This window comes from Sapajus apella, unplaced genomic scaffold, assembly GCF_009761245.1.
Source record: "Sapajus apella isolate SASKATOON/1434 unplaced genomic scaffold, GSC_monkey_1.0 scaffold68, whole genome shotgun sequence".
Classification (NCBI taxonomy): Eukaryota; Metazoa; Chordata; class Mammalia; order Primates; family Cebidae; genus Sapajus; species Sapajus apella.
In genome coordinates, this window is record NW_022437008.1 from 4,453,571 (window position 1) to 4,477,771 (window position 24,201).

General features: G+C 41.1%; 2 protein-coding genes and 1 pseudogene across 16 annotated transcripts in view; all 3 read right to left on the reverse strand.

The window, feature by feature from the left end:
• LOC116530892 (zinc finger protein 30 homolog) overlaps positions 1–11,701 on the reverse strand; it is a 24,791-nt gene extending 13,090 nt beyond the window's left edge. Inside the window, exons 1-3 of one of the 7 annotated variants that reach the window (XM_032249425.1) lie at positions 10,468–10,957; positions 9,910–9,984; positions 2,060–2,144 (exon numbers count right to left, since the gene is read on the reverse strand). In XM_032249425.1, coding sequence (XP_032105316.1) covers positions 2,060–2,068 — 9 coding nt within the window. In that variant the 5' untranslated portion in view covers positions 2,069–2,144; positions 9,910–9,984; positions 10,468–10,957. Of the gene's footprint in view, positions 1–2,059; positions 2,145–4,577; positions 4,815–9,909; positions 10,958–11,254 lie in introns of those variants that run through there. The other 6 variants (XM_032249429.1, XM_032249423.1, XM_032249430.1 and 3 more) reach the window with 6 other exon arrangements.
• A 1,940-nt stretch (positions 11,702–13,641) lies between these two features.
• LOC116530902 lies at positions 13,642–14,619 on the reverse strand (annotated as a pseudogene).
• Positions 13,642–24,201, reverse strand: part of ZNF607 (zinc finger protein 607) — a 28,140-nt gene continuing 17,580 nt past the window's right edge. For 3 of the 9 annotated variants that reach the window (XM_032249337.1, XM_032249336.1, XM_032249339.1), the window contains 2 exons: positions 23,804–23,899; positions 13,642–17,092 (listed from right to left, as the gene is read on the reverse strand). In XM_032249337.1, the coding sequence (XP_032105228.1) occupies positions 15,237–17,092; positions 23,804–23,899 (1,952 nt within the window). In that variant the 3' untranslated portion in view covers positions 13,642–15,236. Of the gene's footprint in view, positions 17,093–23,803; positions 23,903–24,201 lie in introns of all 9 variants that reach the window. The other 6 variants (XM_032249332.1, XM_032249335.1, XM_032249340.1 and 3 more) reach the window with 3 other exon arrangements.

Genomic DNA, 24,201 nt, shown 5'->3' on the forward strand with positions numbered 1-24,201 from the left:
ACATGAGTGAAACTCCGTCTCAAAAAAAAAAAAAAAAAAAAAAAGATAAAAAATAATAATATTTGATGGGATTTTCCCCAAAATATGAACTCTATTTTTAAAAAGTAGAGTTTGCATAAAATTTAACAATTTCTTCCAGATATAACTTTATCATTACAATGTATCATTAGCATTTTTATTATAACAGATCCTTTATTGAATATTTGTAGTTTACTGCATGATACAGTAGTCCCCCCTTACTCAGGGTTTGGCTTTTCTCAGTTTCAGTTACCCACAGTCAACCATAGTCAAAAAATATTAAATGGAAAAATTCCAGAAATAAACAATTCCTAAGTTTTTAGTTGCATTCCATTCTGAGTAGCATAACAAAATCTCACACTAACCACTCCACCCCACCTGGGATGTGATAGTCTTTCTCCAGCATGTCAACACTGTATATACTACCCGATTATCAGATCAAAATAACATAGTATATATAGGGTTTCATACTGTCTGAGGTTTTCAGGCATCCACTGAGGGTCTTGGAATGTATTCCCTTTGGGTAAGGGGGACTCCTGTACTCCATCTGATGGATATGTTATACTTAATAATGATTATATTTAGATATAGCTATACTTTTAAATATACTATATTTAGAATTTACATTACAAAAAATCTCTAAAGCTATCGATGTCCAATATTCTAGTATAGCAATATGTGGATATTGAGCACTTGAATTGGGGCTAGTCCAAATTCACATGTGCTGTAAATGTAACATATATGCCAGATACCAGATAGTGAAGACTTTAGAAGAAAAAAAATAAGGTAAAACATATTGATAACTTACACGTTTTTTATTTTATCTTGGCTTTGAGACAGGGTCTCACTCTTTCATCTAGGTTGGATTGGCATGGCACAATCAAAGCCCATTTATTGATCACAGCTCGCTGCAGTCTTGAACTCCTGGGTTCAAGCAATTCTCCCACTGCAGCCTCCCAAATAGCTGAGACCACAGGCATATGCCACCGTATCTGGCTAGTTTTTGTTTCGTTTTGTTTTTGTAGAGATGGGATGTTGTCAAGTTGCTCAGGCTTGTCTCAAACTCCTGGGATCAAGCAGTCCTCCTGCCTCAGCCTTCCAATTCCAAATTGCTGAGATTATAGGCATGAGCTACCACTGTCAGGGCCCGGCCATGACTTTTATATTATACTTTGAAATAATATTTTGGCCATATTGGGTTAAATAAAAGACATTAAAATTAAATGCATGTGTTTCTTTTCACTTTTTAAAAATGTGATTACTGAAGTATTTGTTTAAAATATTTACTAAAACATGTGCCTTGCATATTAGTCTGTACTTTTAAAATATGACTACTAGAAAATTTTAAATTACATATGTAGCTTGAATTACAATTCTTTTGGACAGTGCTATTTTAATCCTAAGAACTTGATTAACTGCCCACTTCTAGGAACTTCATCTCTGCCCCAGCTCTGCTCTAGACAGATAAGGAGCACATAGGAGATACTAAATGATTTGGTCAATGCAAACATGGATACTGATATGACTTGGCTGTGGCCCCACCCAAATCTCATCTTGAATTGTAGCACCCATAATTCCCATGTGTTGTGGGAGGGACCCAGTGGGAGACAATTGAATCATGGGGACAATGTGGTAAGTCTCACGGGAGCTGATGACTTCATAAGGGGTTTTCCCTTTCACTTGGCATTCATTCACTCTTTGCCTGCCACCATGTAAGATGCGCCTTTCACCTTCAGCTGCGATTGTGAGGCCTCCCCCGCCATGTGGAACTGTGAGTCCATTAAACCTCTTTTTCTTTATAAATTACCCAGTCTCAGCAATGTCTTTATCACTAGCGTGAAAATGGACTAACACAGATACGGATGGAGAAGACAGGGGTACTCAGGAATCTGGCTGGTTCCATTCCTCACTGGAATGGGAAATACTGGGGAGCAGCTGTTGAATGGGACTCTGTTAGAAAGTTGTAGAATAACAAATGAGAATGTTCACATAACCTGAAAAAAAATGAAAGAATTCCAAGTAGACAGAAATTCCAACTTACACGAGCCATGATTTTAGAATTGCAAGAACCGGTCAATTTTCCTCAAGGTTCATTTACTTCAGAAGCAGGTCCAGAGATGCTAGAGCTGGAGAAAGAATGTGTAAAATCATGAGAAGAAAATTGCCTCAGAGTTTCCAAATTTTAAATACCAGTACTACTTCTCTATTCCTAGATGCAACTCCCACCCCCAACACACAGACAAATTTTGATAGGTAAGAGGTGGTTTAGACAAATATGTCCTCCCCAAAACCACAGAGAAATCAGCTCAACTGCACAAGGAACTGCAGAGGAGAGACTCTGCAGCATCAAAGCACATGACTAGACACTAGAGTGGGAGGGCTTCCAGTTGGTCCCCAGCTGTGACCCGAGGGCAGGCTGGTTTGGAACAAGAATGGGTTGTGCAGACCTGTCCTGAACTGATCCTCCTCCCTCCATCCCCACCTTCCCAGGTGAAAAGGGGCTACACCATCTAAACCAGAACTTCTTTCTTGGCCTTAGGAATCTGGCTGGCCTCCCCAAATATGAAAACAGAAAATAGCATAGACAAGAATTTCCCAAACTTTGCTCAAATTGGAATCACCTGGATATCTTTAAACTGTTGCCTGGCTCCTATCCTTAAACACCCTGATTTAATTAGTGTGATGTGGGATTTAGGATTTTAACTACCCACTTCTCTCATGGATGTTTACAATGGGCAACAAAGTTTGGCAGTCAAACTTTAGTACGCATCAGAATCACGTGGAGGGCTTGTTAAAACACAGCTTGCTAGGTCTAACTCCCAGAGTTTGGTATTCAGCAGGTTTGGAATTAGGCTTGAAAATTTGCATTTCTAAAAAGTTTCCAAGTGATGCTGATGCTGCTGGTCGAGATGTCACACTTAAGAGAACTACAGCTATAAAACACCTGTAGAAAGGCTATATAACAGGCTTTATTATGGCAAAACTGTAGTGCACATTGGGATCCCTTCCCCCAGTCTTTTTTTTTTTTTTTTTTTTGAGACGGAGTTTCACTCTTGTTGCCCAGGCTGGAGTGCAATGGCGCGATCTCGGCTCACCGCAACCTCCGCCTCCTGGGTTCAGGCAATTCTCCTGCCTCAGCCTCCTGAGTAGCTGGGATTACAGGCATGCGCCACCATGCCCAGCTGATTTTTTGTATTTTTAGTAGAGACGGGGTTTCACTATGTTGACCAGGATGGTCTCGATCTCTTGACCTCGTGATCCACCCGCCTCGGCCTCCCAAAGTGCTGGGATTACAGGCGTGAGCCACCGCGCCCGGCCTCCCCCCAGTCTTAAATACCATTCTCAGAGCTCTCTGCTCCTTATTTTCCTATTCAGGATCATCAATATTGCCTGCATGATCTCAATTACCAAGCAGTATTTCTTGGTACTCAGACTTAAAGAAGGAAATTTGTGAAACCTGAGCATGAGTAATGTTCTAGAAAGTAGAAATAAACTAGGTGCAGTAGCTCATGCCTGTAGTTCCAGAACTTCGGGATGCCCAGTGGGAGGATTGCTTGATGCCAGGAATAGAAGACCATCTTGGACAACATAGTAAGATCTTGTCTCTAAAAAAATATTTCTTTTAATTAGCTGGGTGTGTTGGCACCTGCCTGTATCCCTTGGTACTTGGGAGACTGAGGCAGGAGAATTGTTTGAGCCCAGGAATTCAGTTTCAGTGAGTTATGCTTTCCACTGCACTCCAGCCTGTCTCTTAAAAAAAAAAAAAGAACAAAATAGGAAAAAGAACCTATCAACTTATCAGTTAAAATCTACTAGTAACTAAGGAGAGCATATTGAAGGAACTAGATTAGCTGATTTGAAAAAGTTATTACACCTCATAGTTGCTAAAGTGTGGGGGAAATGGATACTCAATGATATAATGTAGAAAGAATGAAATAGTATGTGGATAGAAGTGTTTAAAATAGGACTCAAAAAGCTGGGAAGAACCTAAATATCCTTAAGCAATGTTAAATAAATTATCATGCATTCACACAATGGAAAATTCAACAGCCAAGTGCAGTGGTTCACACCTGTAATCCCAGCACTTTGGGAGGCCAAGGCAGGTGATCACTTAATAAGTCAAAGAGTTTGAGACTAGCCTGGCCAACATGGAAAAACCCTATCTCTACCAAAAATACAAAAAATTAGCCAGGCATGGTGGTGCACGCCTGTGGACCCAGCTCCCTGGGAGGCTTAGGTGGGAGAATTGCCAAAGCCCAGGAGGTCGAGGCTGCAGTGGGCCCTGTTCATGCCACTGCATTCCAGCCTGGGCAACAGAGCAATACCCTGTCTTAAAGAAAAGAAAAATAAACATCCATAAAAATGAAGTTAAAATTCATATTTGATGTCATGAGAAGACAGCCACTACATATTGTTGGGGAAAGAAGATAGGTTAGAAACTCTTCTACATACAAAATACAAAATGATTGTATTTTGGCAGGAAAACTACATACACATGCATACATGTATATGCATGTGCATAAAACAATCTGTGAACTGGAATAAAACGTTATTGTTACCTATACTTGATGGTATCCCAGTCCTAGGTGATCTTTATTTGTTCCTCCCTGGAGTCTTTGTTTTTTTTTGTTTTTTGAGATAGGGCTTCAGTCTGACACCCAGGCTGAAGTGCAGTCTCGGATCTCCACTCACTGCGACCCTCATTTCCAGGGCTCAAGTGATCCTACTACCTCAGCCTTCTGAGTAGCTGGGCCTAAAGGCACATGTCACCACCCTGGCTAATTTTTGTAGTTTTTGCAGCCATGCAGTCTATGTTGCCCAGCCTGGTCTCAAACTCCTGGACTCAAGTGATCTACCTGCTTCCACCTCCCAAAGTGCTGGGATTACAAGCTTGAGCCCCTGTACCTGGCCTGAATTTTTTAATTAAAAATTTATATCACTTACACCTCAACACAAATTCAAAATAGCTATGCAAGGAATATCACAAAAAGCTCCAACAGTCCCATCCCTGCTACTCTGCCCCTATCTTGCAAATCTACAGGCAGCAATTTTTAACTCTATTAGCTGCTCCTTTTGGTATTTAAACTCCATACATTTAAAAAACATGTTAATATTTCTATTTCTAAATTTTCAGTTGTAATCATTAATTCACTTTCTACTATGGCAGCCATGGTTTTAGCTATCTTTCACCTACCCACCTCCCAACCACATATACATAGTTGTAGTGTCTTTTCAATATGGTTTTATTCTTTTTTTTTTTTTTGAGACAGAGTTTTACTCTGTCACTCAGGCTGGAGTGCAGTGGCACAATCTCAGCTCACTGCAACTTCCGCCTCCTGGGTTCAAGTGATGCTCCCGCTGTCTCAACCTCCCAAGTAGCTGGGATTACAAGCATGTACCACCATGCCCAGCTAATTTTTGTATTTTTTGTAGAGATGGGGTTTCGTCATGTTGGCCAGGGTGGTCTCGAACTCTTGGGCTCATGTGATCCACAAGCCTCAGCCTCCCAAATTGTTGGGATTATAGATGTGAACCACTGCACCCAGCCTCAATATAGTTTTATTCTATTTCAGGGTAAATCGATTTTTAAATTTAGTTTATATTACTGTGAATAAACACTGTTACCAACTGAACTATGTAGTATACTCAGGCTATTTTGCCTTCTTTGCATAAGACTTTTTCTTCTCTGAGATTAAAATAATCTTGTTTTTTCTAAGTTTAGTTTTCTAAGAGATTATCATTAATTCATTTCCCCAAATCATGTAATTGAAGGATGAAGCTCCTGTTACAAAATAGCACAGCTGGCTGGGCATGGTGTCTTATGCCTGTAATCACAGCACTTTGGGAGGCCGAGGTGGGCAGATCACGAGGTCAGGAGATCAAGACCATCCGGGCTAAAACAGTGAAATCCTGTCTCTACTAAAAATACAAAAAATTAACCAAGTGTGGTGGCACATGCCTGTAGTCCCAGCTACTCGGGAGGCTGAGGCAGGAGAATCACTTGAACCCGGGAGGCAGAGGTTGCAGTAAGCTGAGATCTCACCACTGCACTCCAGCCTGGGCAACAGAGCGAGACTCCATCTCAAAAAAAAAAAAAAAAAAACCTGAATAAAAAATAAAATAGCACAGCTGTCTATTTTATATTCTAAGAATAAAAATCAATCCTTCAGAAATAAAAATACTTCAAATACCTGCATCCCACCTGGCAAAAGTAAATGCCACATTCTTAAATGTGCCTATCTCTGAAATTCACATGACTCTGAAATGAAAAGCTGATCGTCATAGGAGCCAGAAACCCTCCTGAAGAAACTGCTTGAGCAGTTTTGAATATTCCTGCCCAATAAGTGATTTCTTAAATACTTTACAAAACATCCATAAAATGGAATACTAAGGTAATCTAAACACTAAATTTTAGAAACAGTTAAGGAAAATATTCAAGATACACTGAAAGAAAAAAACAGTTTATAAAACAATTTATGATTAGATTTTTTAGATCATTAAAGGAAAACAGACTTAAACAGATAAAAAAAAAATCTTAAAATTTCAATTCTGAAATTTTAAAATTAATTTTAAAATCAGATTTAAATCTCAACTGAAATTTCCATAATCTGAAGAACTGTAAATATGTGGGAAGTTTGTAAACCAAGAGTAGATCACTGGGATGTCACTTTTCTCCATACATGCATGGAGTTATATAATCCACAAGAGCACTGAATTCCTCTTTTAAACTAAGAACTAGAGGTCTTAGTTTATTCTAAATTTTCAATTAGTATTATCCTATTTTTCAGAAATAAAACCACCGGCCGGGTGCAGTGGCTCATACCTGTAATCCCAGCACTTTAGGAGGCCGAGGCAGGTGGACTGCCTGAGGTCAGGAGTTCAAGACCAGCCTGGCCAACATAGTAAAACTCCATTTCTACTAAAAATACAAAAAATTAGTTGGGTGTGGTGGCAGGTGCCTGTAATCCCAGCTACTTGGGAGGCTGAGGCAGGAGAATCACTTGAATCCAGGAGGCAGAGGTTGCAGTGAGCTAAGACAGCGCCACTGTACTCCAGCCTGGGCAACAAGAGTGAAACTCCATCTTAAAACAAAACAAAACAAAACAAAAAAACCCACATAGGCTTGTAGAAAACTATTTTGGAGGCCAGGCACGGTGGCTCAAGCCTGTAATCCCAGCACTTTGGGAGGCCGAGGCGGGTGGATCACGAGGTCAAGAAATCGAGACCATCCTGGTCAACATGGTGAAACCCTGTCTCTACTAAAAATACAAAACATTAGCTGGGCATGGTGGCGCGTGCCTGTAATCCCAGCTACTGAGGAGGTTGAGGCAGGAGAATTGCCTGAACCCAGGAGGCGGAGGCTGCGGTGAGCCGAGATCGCGCCATTGCACTCCAGTCTGGGTAACAAGAGTGAAACTCCGTCTCAAAAAAAAAAAAAAAAAAAAAAGAAAACTATTTTGGGAAAATATGTTCTTAAAACATCAATAATTGTTATTTCTGGACATTGGGACCATTGATCATTTTAATTTTCTTTATAGGTTCCGTAGTTACTAATATTTCACGCTTATATTAATTCTATCATCAGAAATATTTTTTTAAAAAAACCTATTTCCACTGAAAATTTTTTTTAAATGATTGGGAAGATAGGCTACTTTACAGTCATTAAGAAAATTATGGACCAGGCATGGTAGCTCACGTCTGTAATCCCAGCACTTTGGGAGGCCGAGGCAGGTGGATCAGTTGAGGTCAGGAGTTCCAAACCAGCCTGACCAACATGGTGGCCCTCTAATAAACAGAAAAAATTAGCCAGGCGTGGTGGTGGGTGCCTGTAATCCCAGCTACTTGGGAGGCTGAGACAGGGGAATTGCTTGAAACCTGGGAGGTGGAGGTTGCAGTGAGTCAAGACTTTGCCACTGCACTCCAACCTGGGCAAAAGAGGCAAAAACTCCATCTCAAAAAAAAAAAAAAAAAAAAGAAAATTGTGATTAAATGAGCCCTGCATAAATGGATAAATGGTGACAAGAGGGAAATCAGTGTGACTGAAAAAATAATTTCGGCCAGTTCCTGAGTATTGTATCTCATCAAGACCCTGAAATAGTTCGGTGAAGGATTACAATCCTAGTTCATGTCATTTCCAAAGTGATTGAGAGCCAGTAAGAACTGCAAACAAAAACAAATGCTCATTTCACAGCAGCTACTTAATAATGTGCATTTACCCCTCCTCACCCCTCAATAAATAACCAATTATTAAATACTTAGCAATTTAATATTTAAATATTACATTGTTGCAAAATAACATAAATCTTTATTGTAGTACTCAAGATTCATATGTAACAACAATTTCTTGAAGATTCTTATTTACAACAATAAATCTCAACATTACACTATACTTTTTTCTTACGACTAAATACAAACATAATTCTTATTAATGTGTAACATTCCATCACATGGATGAAGTATGATTTAACCATTTACATATTGCTAGATATTAATTTTATAAAAGAACATCCAAAAAGTAATTCCCAGTGATGTCATTTGTTTCTAGACAGTGAGAATTAATGTTGTTGGAGCTTATACAACACTGATAATATCATGAAATGATAGATTTCCTCTCTCCCCAGTAAAAATTAACCATTTACAAATACATACAATTCTGTATGTAATCTTAAAATATCTTTGTTGCCCTGAAAGCGCATAAACAGTCTGAGGATTTAAGAATCTCTGTTCTGGCCGGGCGCGGTGGCTCAAGCCTGTAACCCCAGCACTTTGGGAGGCCGAGGCGGGTGGATCACGAGGTCAAGAGATCGAGACCATCCTGGTCAACATGGTGAAACCCCGTCTCTACTAAAAATACAAAAACATTAGCTGGGCATGGTGGCGCGTGCCTGTAATCCCAGCTACGGAGGAGGTTGAGGCAGGAGAATTGCCTGAACCCAGGAGGCGGAGGTTGCGGTGAGCCGAGGTCGCGCCATTGCACTCTAGCCTGGGTAACAAGAGTGAAACTCCGTCTCAAAAAAAAAAAAAAAAAAAAAAAAAGAATCTCTGTTCTGGGGTCCACTGGAGGGTCTGGCTCATTTTCCTGCTTGCAAACACCCATCATAATTACCTTCACATCTGCATTGCTCTTGGGAATACAGAAAGCTGATAGGGATTGACTACGCATCATCATTTTAATACCGGTAGCTAGTATGAATTAAGGACTCACTATGTGCCAGGCACTCTCCTAAGATCCACACAAATATTGATTCATATGATCCTCAAAACAACACCGTGAAGTATACGCTATTACAATTCTGAGGAAACTGCAGCACAGGCTGCTTAAACTCGTTCAGATTTAAGTGGCAGTCAGAATTCAAATCCTCCTCTTAATCTAGGTTCGAAATTCTTAACCACTACATTACACTACACCTCTCTCAGTCGATTCAAAGATATACCCAAAATAAACTCACGTTGCCAAACCTCAAACCACATCTGGCTGGTACCAAAAACTTTTATTTATGAATTTCCTGGAAAAAAAAATTCCACTCCTACCCAGGAATCATTAAATATATCTAAACCCTAAAAAAAACCTCCTTAACGAATAAATTAAAAACAAAGCATGAACATTAATCTCCAGCAAGCGTATTTCCATATCATCAAAATCCTTAGAAAAACAGCACTGACAGAGTAATCGAATATACAGCCTACAGTTAACTAACCATGTGTCTAACTATAGAACAGCATGAAGTAGGCATTAAAAAAGGGAAATCTATTAATTAGGTCCTCTGCCGTTAACTAGGTAGGGAAATCCTAAGGCCTAAATCAATGAACAAACAGATCATTTTTAAGCAGAATTTTAAACGGAAGGAAATTGAACGCATTTCACAGAACAAAGCAGCAGCACAAACTCACATGGAACCGGCTTTTTAGAAGAGCAGCTGCGATTCGTTTCTCCTTCTCAAGCGCCTTCTCTGGAAACTGGCAGGGCTGGGGAAGCAGACCAAGTTCAGGACACCCCAGGCTTTTCTTGACTCGATCAGAACCCACCCTCCATGCTTCCCTGGCCCCAGCTAACCGCCACCTGCACGCACAAATGGAAACGACAGGGCAGCGGCTCCGCAGTCACCAGCGTCTGGGTTCGCAGCTCCGGGTACGCTGTAGTTCGGCACCCAGTTGCTCGAGCACCCGGACCACCCACAATGTCTTTTCGGAACTGTCGGCGTGTCCTCTCAGCCCCCAGACACCCGCCCCGAATCTAGGTCGCAGCGTTTTGCAGGGGACCTTCATCCTGGAGCCTAAGTGGCTGCAGCGCGGATGGGGATGCGCGGGGCCTCGGTCTCCAGTTACACCATAGGCCGCACCCACGAACCGGGCCCGGCACAGTTACTGCCTCCAGCGCCTCCAGGCCTCAGGGCTGCATAAGCTCAGTCCCGCGAAAAAACGCACAGCGGCCTGAGGCTCCACAGGTACCTTTTCTCCATCTCCGGTCCGGCCTGCAAAGCCTGACCCAACCCGCGCTCTTTTTCCTCAGAAAAGCAGCGGCCACAGCCGCGCTCGGCGCCCGGCGCCCACCTCTTCAGCCTCACCCGACTCGGAGGATCGCCCAGCACCAGAGTCAGCGGCGCCAGGATACGAGAAAGCGCCCGTCCCCGTCGCGAATGCGCAGGCGCGCGGAGAGCGGAAGCAAGTCCCGCGGCTGCTCCGAGGCCGGGAGGGGCGCTTGGGGCCGGGTCTCGGCGGGGACAGTATGGCAGGGGAGACGTACCCAGAAGGGCGACAGTGTCCGGTGCCTCAGGCCTCTATACCTCTAAGGCGGCTCCGTGACTAACCAGTGCCATTAAAGATAATCCGGGTCTGCTTCCCTGTGGGCACTGCGGTCCAAAATTTAAAAAACCGATATTCCGGCTTTTTTCTGCTGGTTCTCTGGACTGCAAGCCCCGCCGCGCCCCCCAGCGTAGCCTTACCCGAGCCTTTGAAAGTCGGCTTCTGTCCGGAGTGCGCACGCGCGCGTGCGTGTCGACCAAGGCGAACCCTGGGACCCTTTACGGAGCAAGGGAGACGTGTAGGGTCGCACCTGCCGAGGGGGTGGGGAGGTTTGGAGGTGGGTGGAGGTTGGCAACAGGATCCCGAAGGAGATGGGAGTGTCCAAATCTAGGCCTGTAGGCGTGATCCTGGCGGTGAGCTGGATGGAGGGAACCCCAGTGTCGCGAGCCCGGACCAAACCGCAGCGCGTGCTCCCTGTGGCGTCTCCCCGTACCTGGACCGAATGCGTTGCCGCAGGCGGAGTTGTGTTCCCGCGCAGAAGGCTGCTACGTGCGCGTGTGCCGCTCTCTAGCGGGGGATTGGGATGGTCCTGCAGAGAAAGCTGGCAGTGGTGCCCGACTCTGACGCTGAGTGTAGGGGGTCTCTGGGGTCTGTGCGGTTTATGTCTGCGTTTGTGACGTACCTGGGATCGAATCCGTGACTGTGGCTCTGCTCCTGTCCATTGTTATTTCCGGAATGGTTTTGATAGGGCAACGCTTCTGGTTCTGGTTTTCCGTGGAGAGGATTTGTGGGTCCCTATGAAACTGAGTGTTGGGATTTTGATTACCTGCACCTGGCCCTCGTGTGTCCTCAGGCCTGTGGCGTTAGGCAAGTAAAATAATTGTAAAAAGAAAGAAAGAAAAAATTGGAAAGGAGGTAAGATTGCTATTACTTCCAAATGATGAGATTGTAGGATTGCTGAGGCAGGAGAATCACTTGAACCTGGGAAGCAGAGGTTGCAGTGAGCCGAGATCAAGTCGCTGCACTTTACCCTGGGCTACAGAGCAAGACTCCACCCAAAAACAAAAAACTAAACAAAAAAACAGGGTCTCCCTGTGCTGCCCAGGCTGATCTTGAACTCCTGGGTTCAGGCGATCCTCCCACCTATGCCTCCTAATGTGCTGAGATTACAGGCGTGAGCGTCTGGCATTTTGTTTTATTTTTGTTGCATGTTTTCTTTTTCTCTCCTTTATGTTGAATTGATGTATTACTATTCCAATTTAGTTTATAGGTTCTTTTAGTCATTACTCCAGGAATTATAAGTCCAAATTCATCAATACTCTGACTCTCCTCGCACAGAATGCATTCAATTTCATATGCCCTCTTAGATTTAAAATACAAGATATCAGTTACATATTTGTTTTATTAAAAAACCTCTCTGGGGCTGGAGACGGTAGCTGATGCCTGTAATCCCAGCACTTTGGGAGGCCGAGGCAGGCGGATCACGAGGTCAGATCAAGACCATCCTGGCCAACATGGTGAAACTATGTCTCTACTAAAAATACAAAAATTAGCTGGGTGTGGTGGTGTGTGCCTGTAATTCCAGCTACTCAGGAGGCTAAGGCAGGAGAATCGCTTGAAACAGGGAGTCAGAGGTTACAGTGAGCCCAGATTGTACCACTGCACTCCAGCCTGGTGACAGAGGGAGACTGTCTCAAAAAAAAGGCCTCTCTGAAATTATACTATTATACATTTACTCAGAACATTGACATAAGTGGTGTTAAAAAAAAAAAAAAGAATAGGTTTATCAAGAGAAATAAAGTGGGACTGGGCTTTATTTCTCAGAACATTGACATAAGTAGTGTTTAAAAAAAAAACAAAACAGAATATTTAGGTCTTGTCAAGAAAAATAAAGTGGGGCTGGGCGCAGTGGCTCATGCCTATAATCCAGTGCTTTGGGAGCCTGGGGTGCCTGGATTGCTTGAGGCCAGAAGTTTAAGACCAGCCTGGGCAACATAGCAAGACTCCATGCCTATGACATTTTTTTTTTTTTTAATTATCTGGGCCTGGTGGTCTACACCTGTAATCCCAGCTGCTCGGGAGCCTGAGGTCAGAGGATCACTTGAGCCCAAGAGTTACGATGGCACAACTTCACTGTGGCCGGAGCCACAGAGCTAGACCCTGTCTTAACAAAGAAAAGGGCCAGACGCGATGGCTCATGCCTGTAATCCCACCACTTTGGGAGGCTGAAGCAGGCAGATCACCTGAGGTCAGGAGTTTAAGACCTGTCTGGCCAACATGGTGAAACCCCGTGCTACTAAAAATACAAAAATTAACCAGATGTGGTGGTGCACACCTGTAATCACAGCTCCCTCAGGAGGCTGAGGCAGAAGAATCACTTGAACCAGGGAAATGGAGGTTGCAGTGAGCCAAGATTGCATCACTGCATGCCAGCCTAGGTGACAAGAATGAGACTCCGTCTCAAAAAAAGGAAGGAAAGGGAAAGGGAAAAGAAAAGAGGCTTGGCATGGTGGCTCATGCCTGTAATCCCAGCACTTTGGGAGGCCAAGGTGGGTGGATCACCTGAGGTCAAGAGTTCAGGACCAGCCTGGCCAACAGAGTGAAACCCCATCTCTGCTAAAAATACAGAAATTAGCCGGACATGGTGTACACCTGTAATTCCTATAACTATATTAAATCCTAAGTTTATCCAGAATGAATTCAAATTTTTAAAGCATAAAACTTTTCTGAATTCATTAAACCTGAATGGTTAATAGTTTCATCTGGTCAAAACACACTAAAAATCACACAAGTAAATGGTATTATTTATAGACGCTAATGTTTATTGAACATTATATCCCATATAGTTTCCCATAATTTTTCATGTACTAACTCGCGTAATTCTTGTTGTTTTTTAGAGATCTGAAGTGATTTTACCTTTATTTCCTTCACTTTAAGCCAATCATGAAATTTCACAGTGATTTCTGAGGTGGGTGCAGAAGGAAGGTGGTGTTACGAATTGTCAGGGCTGTAGCCCAGTTGCCTTAGGGTGATCCCTCACCAGGGCAGCGGGAGGAGCATGGACTACCCTGCCAGCAGGTAGGTGATGTTCTGAGCGTTGAGGGCTGGTATGCTGTGTCCTCCGTAGCTTTCAGCTTGCGAAGCTCACTCAGACCATCCCCCTCAAGCCAGTCAGTTGGTGATCAGCTTGGCTACCTTGGAGTCACCCTCAGCCGAGATAATGGCCACCTTTTTCTGCCACTTAGCCTTTTCCACCACAAATCTGGCCCTCTCTGCTTCCTGCTGAGCCATCTGTTTGGCTTCCACTGCTTCTGTGAACTCCTTCCCAAAGGTCAGATGTGTCAAGGACACGTCCACCAGAATGAGCCCAAAGGTGGCTGCTCCCTCCATAAGGCATTGATCATGTGCCTGGAGACCAGTTCTCTGTGTGATTAGCTCTCCAGCATCAAAGCGAGCTACCACTGACTTGAAGATCTCAGTGGTAATGGACAGCAGCACCAGTTCATCATAGTCCTCTCCGATGCTGGCAAAGATGCAAGGACAGGCTGGAGGAGGATGCTCAGTGTGATGTTGACATTCTGTAAATCGTTGCTACCAGTGATGACTGGCACATTACGTGGCTGGGAATGGCAAAGATAATTGGTTTCTGTACCCATGGGATGAGAAAGTGAGTCCCTTCCCCTACCACAATGACTGAACTCCAGGGAATCGGTTGAAGATGACAGCTCTGTGCCCAGCATCCACGTGATATAAGGCAGAGTTGACCACGCCTCCTGCAACAGCTAAGGCCAGGACAGACTTGCTGATGGACTCACACACTTTGGCAGCCATGTTACCTTCTGCGGGACCCTCTCACACCTGCTTCCACTCTGACCTCCAAATCTAACTTGTGTAATTCTAAAGCACTATACTGTAGGTACTACTATCACCATTCATATATGATCCCCAAAAGGGATAAATATCTTCCCCCATATCATTCCAGCTATAAGAAGCAGGTGTCAATAATGAACATTAAATATGCAGAATGGCTAAACACCCTATCCCATCATTGCTTATATCGACAGAGGTTTCCTGTGTGATGGCTTTCCTCAGATTTAACAATAAATGTTTGTTGCTGGAAAATGTTTACATACAAGTATAAAGAACAGTGGTTTCCTATGTTCTCTCAACTTTCCTCTACTATGAATATTTTGGCAATCCTCAACTAGAGGACTTCAGAAAAAGTTTTCTTATGTTATTAAAAAAAAATACTTTATACATTCTCTGAATCTGAGTTAACACAGGTGAGGCCAAAGAAACTGCATACATTATTTACATTTTGAAAAGTTCACACCAGGACAAATTGATGCCTAATAAAAACTGAACTGTATTTAAGTCATCCCGCATTGTCTTCATTCAGATTGTTCTTCAGTGAGATAAATCCATTGACACAAAGTGCTTTCTTTACTACTTGTATATATGCCAAATTTTCTCTATCAAATATGAATTCTCTGATGTACTTCAAGGATGGATCTAAGCCTAAATGACCTTCTGCATTTGTTACATTTAAAGGGCTTCTCACCAGTATGAACTCTATGATGTATACTAAGTTCATGGCTACTATTAAAAGCTTTCCCACACTCTTCACACATGTAGGGATTTCCATCAGCATGAACCCTTTCATGTCTGACAAGATAAGAGGAACAGCGAAATGCCTTCCCACATCTTTTACATTCATAAGGTGTATCACCGGTATGAATTCTCTCATGAATAATAAGATGTGAGGCATGACTAAAAGTCTCCCCACATTCTTTACAGTCATAGGACTTTTCACCAGCATGAGTTCGGTCATGATATATGAGGCTTGTGGCATGACGAAAGGCCTTGCCACATTCCTTACATTCGTAGGGTTTCTCAGCACTATGAACATTCTGATGGGCTTTAAGTACTGAAATGAACCTAAAAGACTTCCCACATTGGTTACATTCAAAGGGTTTCTTACCACTGTGAACACTCAGATGCTGAGTAAGTTGTCCAGATACACTAAAGGCCTTCCCACATTCCTTACATTCGTAAGGTTTCTCACCAGTATGAACTCTGCGATGCATAGTAAGTTTATGACTATAACTAAAACCCTTCCCACACTCTTGACATACATAGGGTTTCTCTCCCGTATGAATTCTCTCATGTATAACAAGATATGAGGCACAACGAAAGGACTTCCCGCATTCTTTACACTCAAAGGGTTTGTAACCAGTGTGAATTCTGTTATGATGGGCAAGGTGTGCACGCTGACTGAAGGCCTTTCCACATTCCTTACATTCATAAGGTTTCTCACCGGTATGAATATTCTGATGTATTTTAAGGGATGAATTGAGCCTAAAGGACTTCCCGCATTTGTTACATTCAAAGGGTTTCTTACCACTATGAATACCCTGATGTCGAGTAAGTCGTCCATGCACACTAAAGGCCTTCCCACATTCCTCACACTTAAAAGGTTTCTCAATACTTTCAAATGTATGAGGTGCAGTAAATTGATGGCTACTACTGAACGCCTCCCCATTTTCTTTACATTCATAAGGTTTCTCCCCAGAATAAATTCTCTGATGCATGGTAAGTTGATACCTACATGTAAAGCCCTTCCCGCATTCCTTGCATTCATAGGGTTTTTCTCCAGTATGAATTCTTTTATGACCCACAAGGTGGGAAAACTGACGAAAGGACTTCCCACATTCCTTACATTCATGCGGCTTCTCTCCAGTATGAATACTCTGATGTACTTTAAGGCCTGCTTTGAGCCTAAAGGACTTTCCACATTTGTTACATTCAAAGGGCTTCTCACCAGTGTGAATACTCTGATGTCGACTAAGTCGTCCATACACACTAAAGGCCTTGCCACATTCCTTACATTCGTAGGGTTTCTCACCATAATGAAATCTATGATGGACAGTAAGTTGACGGCTAGTCCTAAAAGCTTCCCCACACTCTTTACATTCATAGGGTTTCTCAACATGAACTTTCCCATGTTGAGCAAGGTTTGCAGGATAACTGAAGACCTTCCCACATTCTTCACATTCATAAAGTTTCTCACGAGCATGAATTTTCTGATGTTCTCTAAGGTCTGTAAAATGGCTAAATGCTTTCCCAAACTCTTCACACTGCTCAGGTTCCTCACTAGTATGAATTCTTTGATGTACCATGAGTTCTGTAAGATGACTAAAGGCCTTCTGACATTCCTTACACTCATATGGTTTCTGTCCATTATGAATTCTCTGATGGAGAGTAACAGATGAGTGTTTCCTATAAATGTCCATTTTCCTATCACTGATTATTTCACACCTTGAATCCAAATCTAGAAGACATAAAAGATAAACATTTTGTTTACTGGGTGAGAAAACATCAATGTATTGTAGAATTAAGAGGAATTCTCACCTATTACAGATGCTGACAACTCAAAAATATGAAAGGAGAGCTCAAAAAATGAGTTTGTGCAATGGAGTGCAGCTTATACACACATGCTGCACACATATGCAAAGGCAAACATTCACACACACACACACACACACACATACACACACACACACTCAGCCCTGTTTTGTAGTGTTTGCCAAGATCTCTGGTGTAAATATTCCCACTGAGGGCAATTTCAAGCTGTCAATTTAATGCAAGTTTATTAACATGTGCATAACTGGTTCTAGATTTACAGAACTGACCAGCTATACCGCACTCCTGATATATAAATTTATACCATATGCTAAGAAAACAGGCAGTATATATACTGAATCATTCTTCAATTACAATCTTCCCCGAAATATAGATACTCCCACAACTATAGTTTATTCCCTTCTATATATGACCATGTATACTCCTTTTCTCTCCACATTAAATAAAATACTGAGTTTTTATTTAGTTATCTTTCCCTGACATTTTCTTATTACCTCTGATCCTACAGATGTTCAATCTAATTTTCTATCATAACTTTTGTCGGGTCTGTTCTGGTTTTCCTTTATACATACATTTATATATATATATATATATATATATATATATATATATATATATACAAACTTAGGGCAAAGACAGGACCTGAATTACATTAAAGAAGAGAGCCAAAAACTAGATGACTAGATGAAAAATATTGGCAGAAGTGGGATGGAGGATAATGGTTTACATTCTATATAAAGCAGGCTAGGCATGGTGGCTCATGCCTGTAATCCCAGCACTTTGGGAGGCCTAGGCCGTAGGATCACCTGAGATCAGGAGTTCAAGACCAGCACCTGGCCAACATGGTAAAACCCTGTCTCTACCAAAAAAAAAAAAAAAAAAGATTAGCAGGGCATGGTGGCAGGTGCCTGTAACCCCGGCTACTTGGGAGGCTGAGGCAGGAGAATTGCTTGAACCCAGGAGTCAGAGGTTGCAGTGAGCTGAGATTGCATCACTGCACTCCAGCCTGGGCGACAGAGTGAGACTCCATCACCAAAAAAAAAAGAAAAAAAATACAGCCTATATAAAGGAATATGTTCAGCAACATAAAAAGTGCTGTATTAGTCGGACATGACTTGTGGCATGATTTGTACACAAAAAGTGGAAATAATATAAACAACCCTCTCTAAAATGGAGTAACAATACAAATTAATAATATCAGAAACTAAAAGATCTTCCATGTGGAAATAGGAATGTCCTCAGCATAATAAATGCTGCGTCGTTATGGAAATAGAACAGTAAAAGGGAAGAATTCCAGCAAATCATGATGGAGAAAACGGGTACACATCATAATCATGGGCATTCAATATCGGCAGGCAGGGTATTCAAAGACTGAATACTTAACTCAATAAAAAGGAAAGAAAATAAGTTAAAGATCACTACCCAACATTTAGGAAATTAAGAACAAGGTACAGGAAAGTAGAAGAATAAAGATAAAAGCAAACTGTGATGCATTAGAAAACAGAATGGCATCAACACCTAAATCAAAGACATGGTGTTTACAAAAATCATCAGGTAAAATATGAGCTAAAGCAACCAAAAAAGAATAAAAAATAAAAATAAGAAACAAGGGAAAATAAGAAACAGCGATTTTATTTAAATTATAAGAGTATATATACACATTTTGAAAGTATTAGAAACAATTAATAATTTTGCAGAAATATTCTTCAAAGGTGACCCTAAAAGTAAAAAGTCTAGACAGCCAATTGTCATGGATGAAATACAAAAAGCTGCTAAAAAGACAGTTATAATGAGCACATTTTACCACCTATCTTGCAATTACTCAATATCTAAATTTTTTAAAATATGCACATAAGATACTCCAGAGAAAGAAACAATTCAGGAAGGGAACAGGTAACATGAGCCTGGAAATATTATGAGACAATGAAAGGAGGTCTTTAAAGACTTAGAGTTGTGAGTAAACAAAACAACAAAAATAGTAGCATATAAAAGTTTGGAGCCAGGCTCAATGGCTGATGCCTGTCATGCTAGCTAATATTATTGCAACATCAGAATATTAAGACAAGCTTAGAAAAACACACTGGAAATGACAGACAACATAGGATATATAACCATGAGAGGGCAGACAGAAAATGATCAAAATGTAAATTATACAACTGAAATATATAATCACTAAGAATCAGTAAACTTGACTGACCAATAGAAACTATTCAACTTGAAATGGAGAGATAAAAATAGTTTAAAAAATTTTAAAGAGCTGTGGAAATAAATCAAAAGATATGATTGAAATTATAAACCCAAAAAAACAAAGATTTCAGCAGGAAAAATATCTCAGGAAATAGCAACTGAAAACATCTCAAATTTAATGAAAGAAAGAAATTTGTAGAATTAAGATGCTAATTTAATGCCAAGTAAGATACATTACATTTACTGATAAAAGCAGATTAAAATACTTTGTTGCCATCGGACTTACTATACAAAAACTGCTAACAAGTTGTTTAGGACCAAAGAAAGTAATATCAAAGAGAAATCTGAATCTTCAGAATGTAAGAAAAGCATCACAAAAGATGATGTAAATACATAAAATCATTTTTTGCCCCGTAACTTCTTTAATATGACTGTTAAAAGCAAAACTAATAATAATGCCTAGTGAGGTTTACCACATATATAGATGTGATATACATGGAAATTATAACATAAAGGGTAAGGTGGACATAAAACTATAAAAATACAAGGTTTATATATTTGTTGAGAAGGAACAACTCTATCTAGCTGGTGAAATGTGATGTACATTGTATATTGTAATCCCTATAACATCCATTAAAATAAATTACACAAGGAGATACAACCCAAAAGCCAATAGGTAAATTTAAACAAATAGAAAAAAAATTGAAATAATCAGAATTACAAAAGGAATGGCTAGACAGAGAAATTAAATATATATAGAGAAAAAAGTAAAGCAGCAGACCTAAAGGTAATCATGTTAATAATTATATAAAATGTTTAGGGTCAAAACACTTTAATTAAAAGGTAAAGATTAACATAGTCAATAACCCATCACTTCACACCCATTGGAAATGAAAACAAACAAACAAAACCAGGAAATAACTAATGTTGAAGAGGATGCAGAGAAATTGGAACCCCTGCACACTATCTAATGCCTACAAGGAACACACTTTAAAGACACAAAATATTAAAAGTATGGAATCAATAGAACAAGCCAAAAAATGGTGGGCTATATTAATATCAGACAACATAGATTTCAGGACAAAGAAAAATAGGACTCAAGAAGGTGCATGTCGTAACTCTTTGATCAGTCTATCAAGAAAATGTAAAAATCCCAACACTTATGTACCTGATAACAGACCCTCAAAGTAGATAAAACAAAAACTGATTGAACTGCAATGAAAAATAGGTAAGTTAAAATATAACTGGAAATTGGCCAGGGGCAGTGGTTCATGCTTGAAATCCCAGCACTTTCCAAGTCCCAGGCAGGTGGATCACGAGGTCAGGAATTCAAGACCAGCCTGGCCAACATAGTGAAACTCCATCTCTACTAAAAATACAAAAATTAGCTGGGTGTGGTAGCACATGTCTGTAGCCCCAGCTACTAGGGAGGCTGAGGCCGGAGAATCGCTTGAACCCGGGAGGCAGAGGTTGCAGTGAGCTGAGACCAGCCCAGCCTGGGTGACAGAGTGAGACTCCATCTCAAAAAAAAAAAAAAAAAAAAAGATAGTGAAGCTGCTTTGGAAAAGAGTTTGGCACTTCCTCAAAATGCTTTTTTTTCTTTTGAGACAGACTCAAGCTGAAGTGCAGTGGTGTGATCTTGGCTCACTGCAACCTCTGCCGCCTAAGTTCAAGCGATTCTCCCGCCTCAGCCTCCTGAGTAGCTGAGATTATAGGGGCCTGCCACCATGCCTGGCTAATTTTTGTAGTTTTAGTAGAGATGGGTTTTCACCCTCTTGACCAGCTGATCAAGGTCTTGAACTCCTGACCTCCTGATCCACCCTCCTCGGTCTCCCAAAGTGCTGGTTTTACAAGCATGAGCCACCACGCCCAGCCTCATCTAAGTTTTCTAATTTGTTGGCATTCAGTTATTCTTAACTTTCCCTATATTCCTTTTTATTTCTCTAAATTCAATAGACCTGTTCCCCTTTCATTACTAATTTTACCAATTTGGGTCATCTTTTTACTTTGGTCAGACTATCTAAATGTTTATCAATTCCTTCTATCTTTCAAATAACAACTTTTTGGCTTGTTGATTTTCTCTGTTCTACTTTTATTCTCTAATTAATTTACCTCTATTCTGATGTTTACTATTTCCTGAGTTCTGGCTGCTTTGGGTTTGATTTTGATCTTTCCTTGTTTCTTAAGGTAGAAAGTTAGGTTACTGATTTGAGATCTTTATTCTTTTTCAATATGGAAATTTATGGCCATAAATTCTGCCTTAGCACTGTTTTAGCTGTATGCCATATTATGGTTTTTTGTTGTTGTTTTTTATCCATCACAAAGTATTTTCTAATTTTCCTTTTCATTTCTTCTTTGTCCCTTTGAGTGTTTCGGCTTGTGTTGTTATTTCCATTTACTATTAAATTTCCCTCTGTTGTTTTTGAGGTTTAAAAAAAAATCCCTTTAGCTCACACCTGTAATCCCAGCACTTTAGGAGGCTGAGGCGGGAGGATCACGAGGTTAAGAGATCGAGCCCCTCCTGGCCAACATGGTGAAACCCCATCTCTACTAAAAATACAAAAATTAGCTGGGCGTGGTGGCGTGTGCCTATAGTCCCAGCTACTTGGGAGGCTGAGGCAGGAGAATTGCTTGAACCCGGGAGGCGGAGGTTGCAGTGAGCCGAGATCATGCCACTGCACTCCAGCCTGGTTACAGAGCCAAGACTCTGTCTCAAAAAAAAAAAAAAAAAAAACCCTTTAATTTTGTTACATAATTACACTTTATAGCAACAGTTTCTGAGCTTCAGACAAGTTTTTTTTTGTTTGTTTTGTTTTTTGTTTTTTACTGTAATAGGAACATGTAAGATGACATCTATCCACTTAATTTTTTTTTTTTTTTTAGACTGAGTTTTACTCTTGTTGCCCAGGGTGGAAGGCAATGGTGCCATCTTGGCTCACTGGGATTACAGGCATGTGCCACCACACCTGGCTAAATTTGTATTTTTAGTAGAGACAGGGTTTCTCTATGTTGGTCAGGCTGCTCTCGAACTCCCAACCTCAGGTGATGCACCTGACTTGGCCTCCCATAGTGCTGGGATTATAGACGTGAGCCACTGTGCCTGGCCTTATCCACTTAAATTTTTAAGCGTATAATACATTATTTTTGACTGTAGGTAAAATAGTGGTACAGCAGGTTTCCAGAGTTATTTATTGTAATAAAAGAAACATTATGCCCATTGTACCTCCTCCTATTTTTTTGTCTCCTAAGTTTCATTGGAGCTAGCTACCTTGTATATGTGCAATCATATAGTACTATATGTCTTAATATCTTGCTATTTATTGTTTATATGTCTTACATTTTCTTTATTTATTATATCCTTTTCTATTAAATAGATATTGTGGAGGGTACCTTTTAAATTTCCTTGTTGTTTTTTCTGCAATATATGTATATATATTTTCAGGGTCTTTTTCTCTTATTTGAGACAGGTCTCACTCTGTCACCCAGGCTGGAATGCAGCAGCACTATCACAGCTCACTACAGTCTTGACCTTCTGGGCTCAAGTGATTCTCCCACCGCAGCCTCCTGAGTAGCTTGGGCTACAAGAATGCACCGCCATGCCTGGCTAATTTTTAAGAAATTTTTTTGTAGAGATTCAGTTTCACTATGCCCAGGCTAGTTTCAAACTCCTGGGCAGGAGAATCATTTGAACCTGGGAAGCAAAGGTTGCAACAAGTTGAGATTGTACCACTGTGCTCCATCCAGGGCGACAGAGCAAGGATCCATCTCAAAAAAACCAAAGAATGTACTTTTAGCGAATGGACTCATGTATATGAATCTGTGCAAAAGAGGACCTGGAGAGCATTTGGACACAAAATGCAAGTAAAATGACTGCATCCTGGAAGGACAGCACTTGTCACTAAACTGGAAGAGAATTATAAGAAAAATAACATAGCGAGTAGGTACTGAAGGAGACATGCAGTTCATTGGCTATTTCTTTTTCTTTTTTGAGACGGAGTTTCACTCTTGTTGCTGAGGCTAGAGTGCAATGCCATGATCTTGGGTCACTGCAACCTCTGCCTCCCGAGTTCAAACGATTCTCCTGCCTAAGCCTCCCTAGTAGCTGAAATTACAGGCGACCACCACTATGCCCAGCTAATTTTTGTATTTTTAGTAGAGAAGAGGTTTCACTATGTTGGCCAGGCTGGTCTTGAACTTCTGACCTCAGGTGATCTGCCCGCCTCGGCCTCCCAAAGTGCTGGGATTAGGGCACTGAGCCATCACACCCAGCCTTCATTGGCTATTTCATGCTGAGATATCTATTTCTTCTCCACATCTCAAGCCTCCTCCCTGAGAAGGAAATTTTAAGATCAATGTTTCAAGGATGCATTTACCATATGAGATGACCACTTCCACATACAAATATGACTGCCCCTTCCTGACTTGCTCTTACCTGTACACTCTCCTCTTGTCTCTTCCCTCACAATCATCCATGGTTCTTTTCCTTGCTCCAATAAGGTGATTAAATCTGGCTTAGATATGGAATGTCCTGCTTACAAAGGAAAGAAGTACCACAAAATACAGAAATCAACTTTGAAGGTCAAATTTAAAATTATAATTGCAATAAATGAAAGGTCAAAGTGATACTGAATAAGATTTTAGAGAAGAGTGAGAGAAATAAAAAAAAAGATCACCCAGGGAGATCTGCTTTTGTTTGCTGGTTTTCAAAGAAATTTAAACTTATATGTCCTCTAACTCTAGAAAGCAAGAATAAAGTGGTTGAAAACACAAACTCTAAAGCCTGGGATTGGCTGGGTGTGGTGGCTCATGCCTGTAACCCCAGCACTTTGG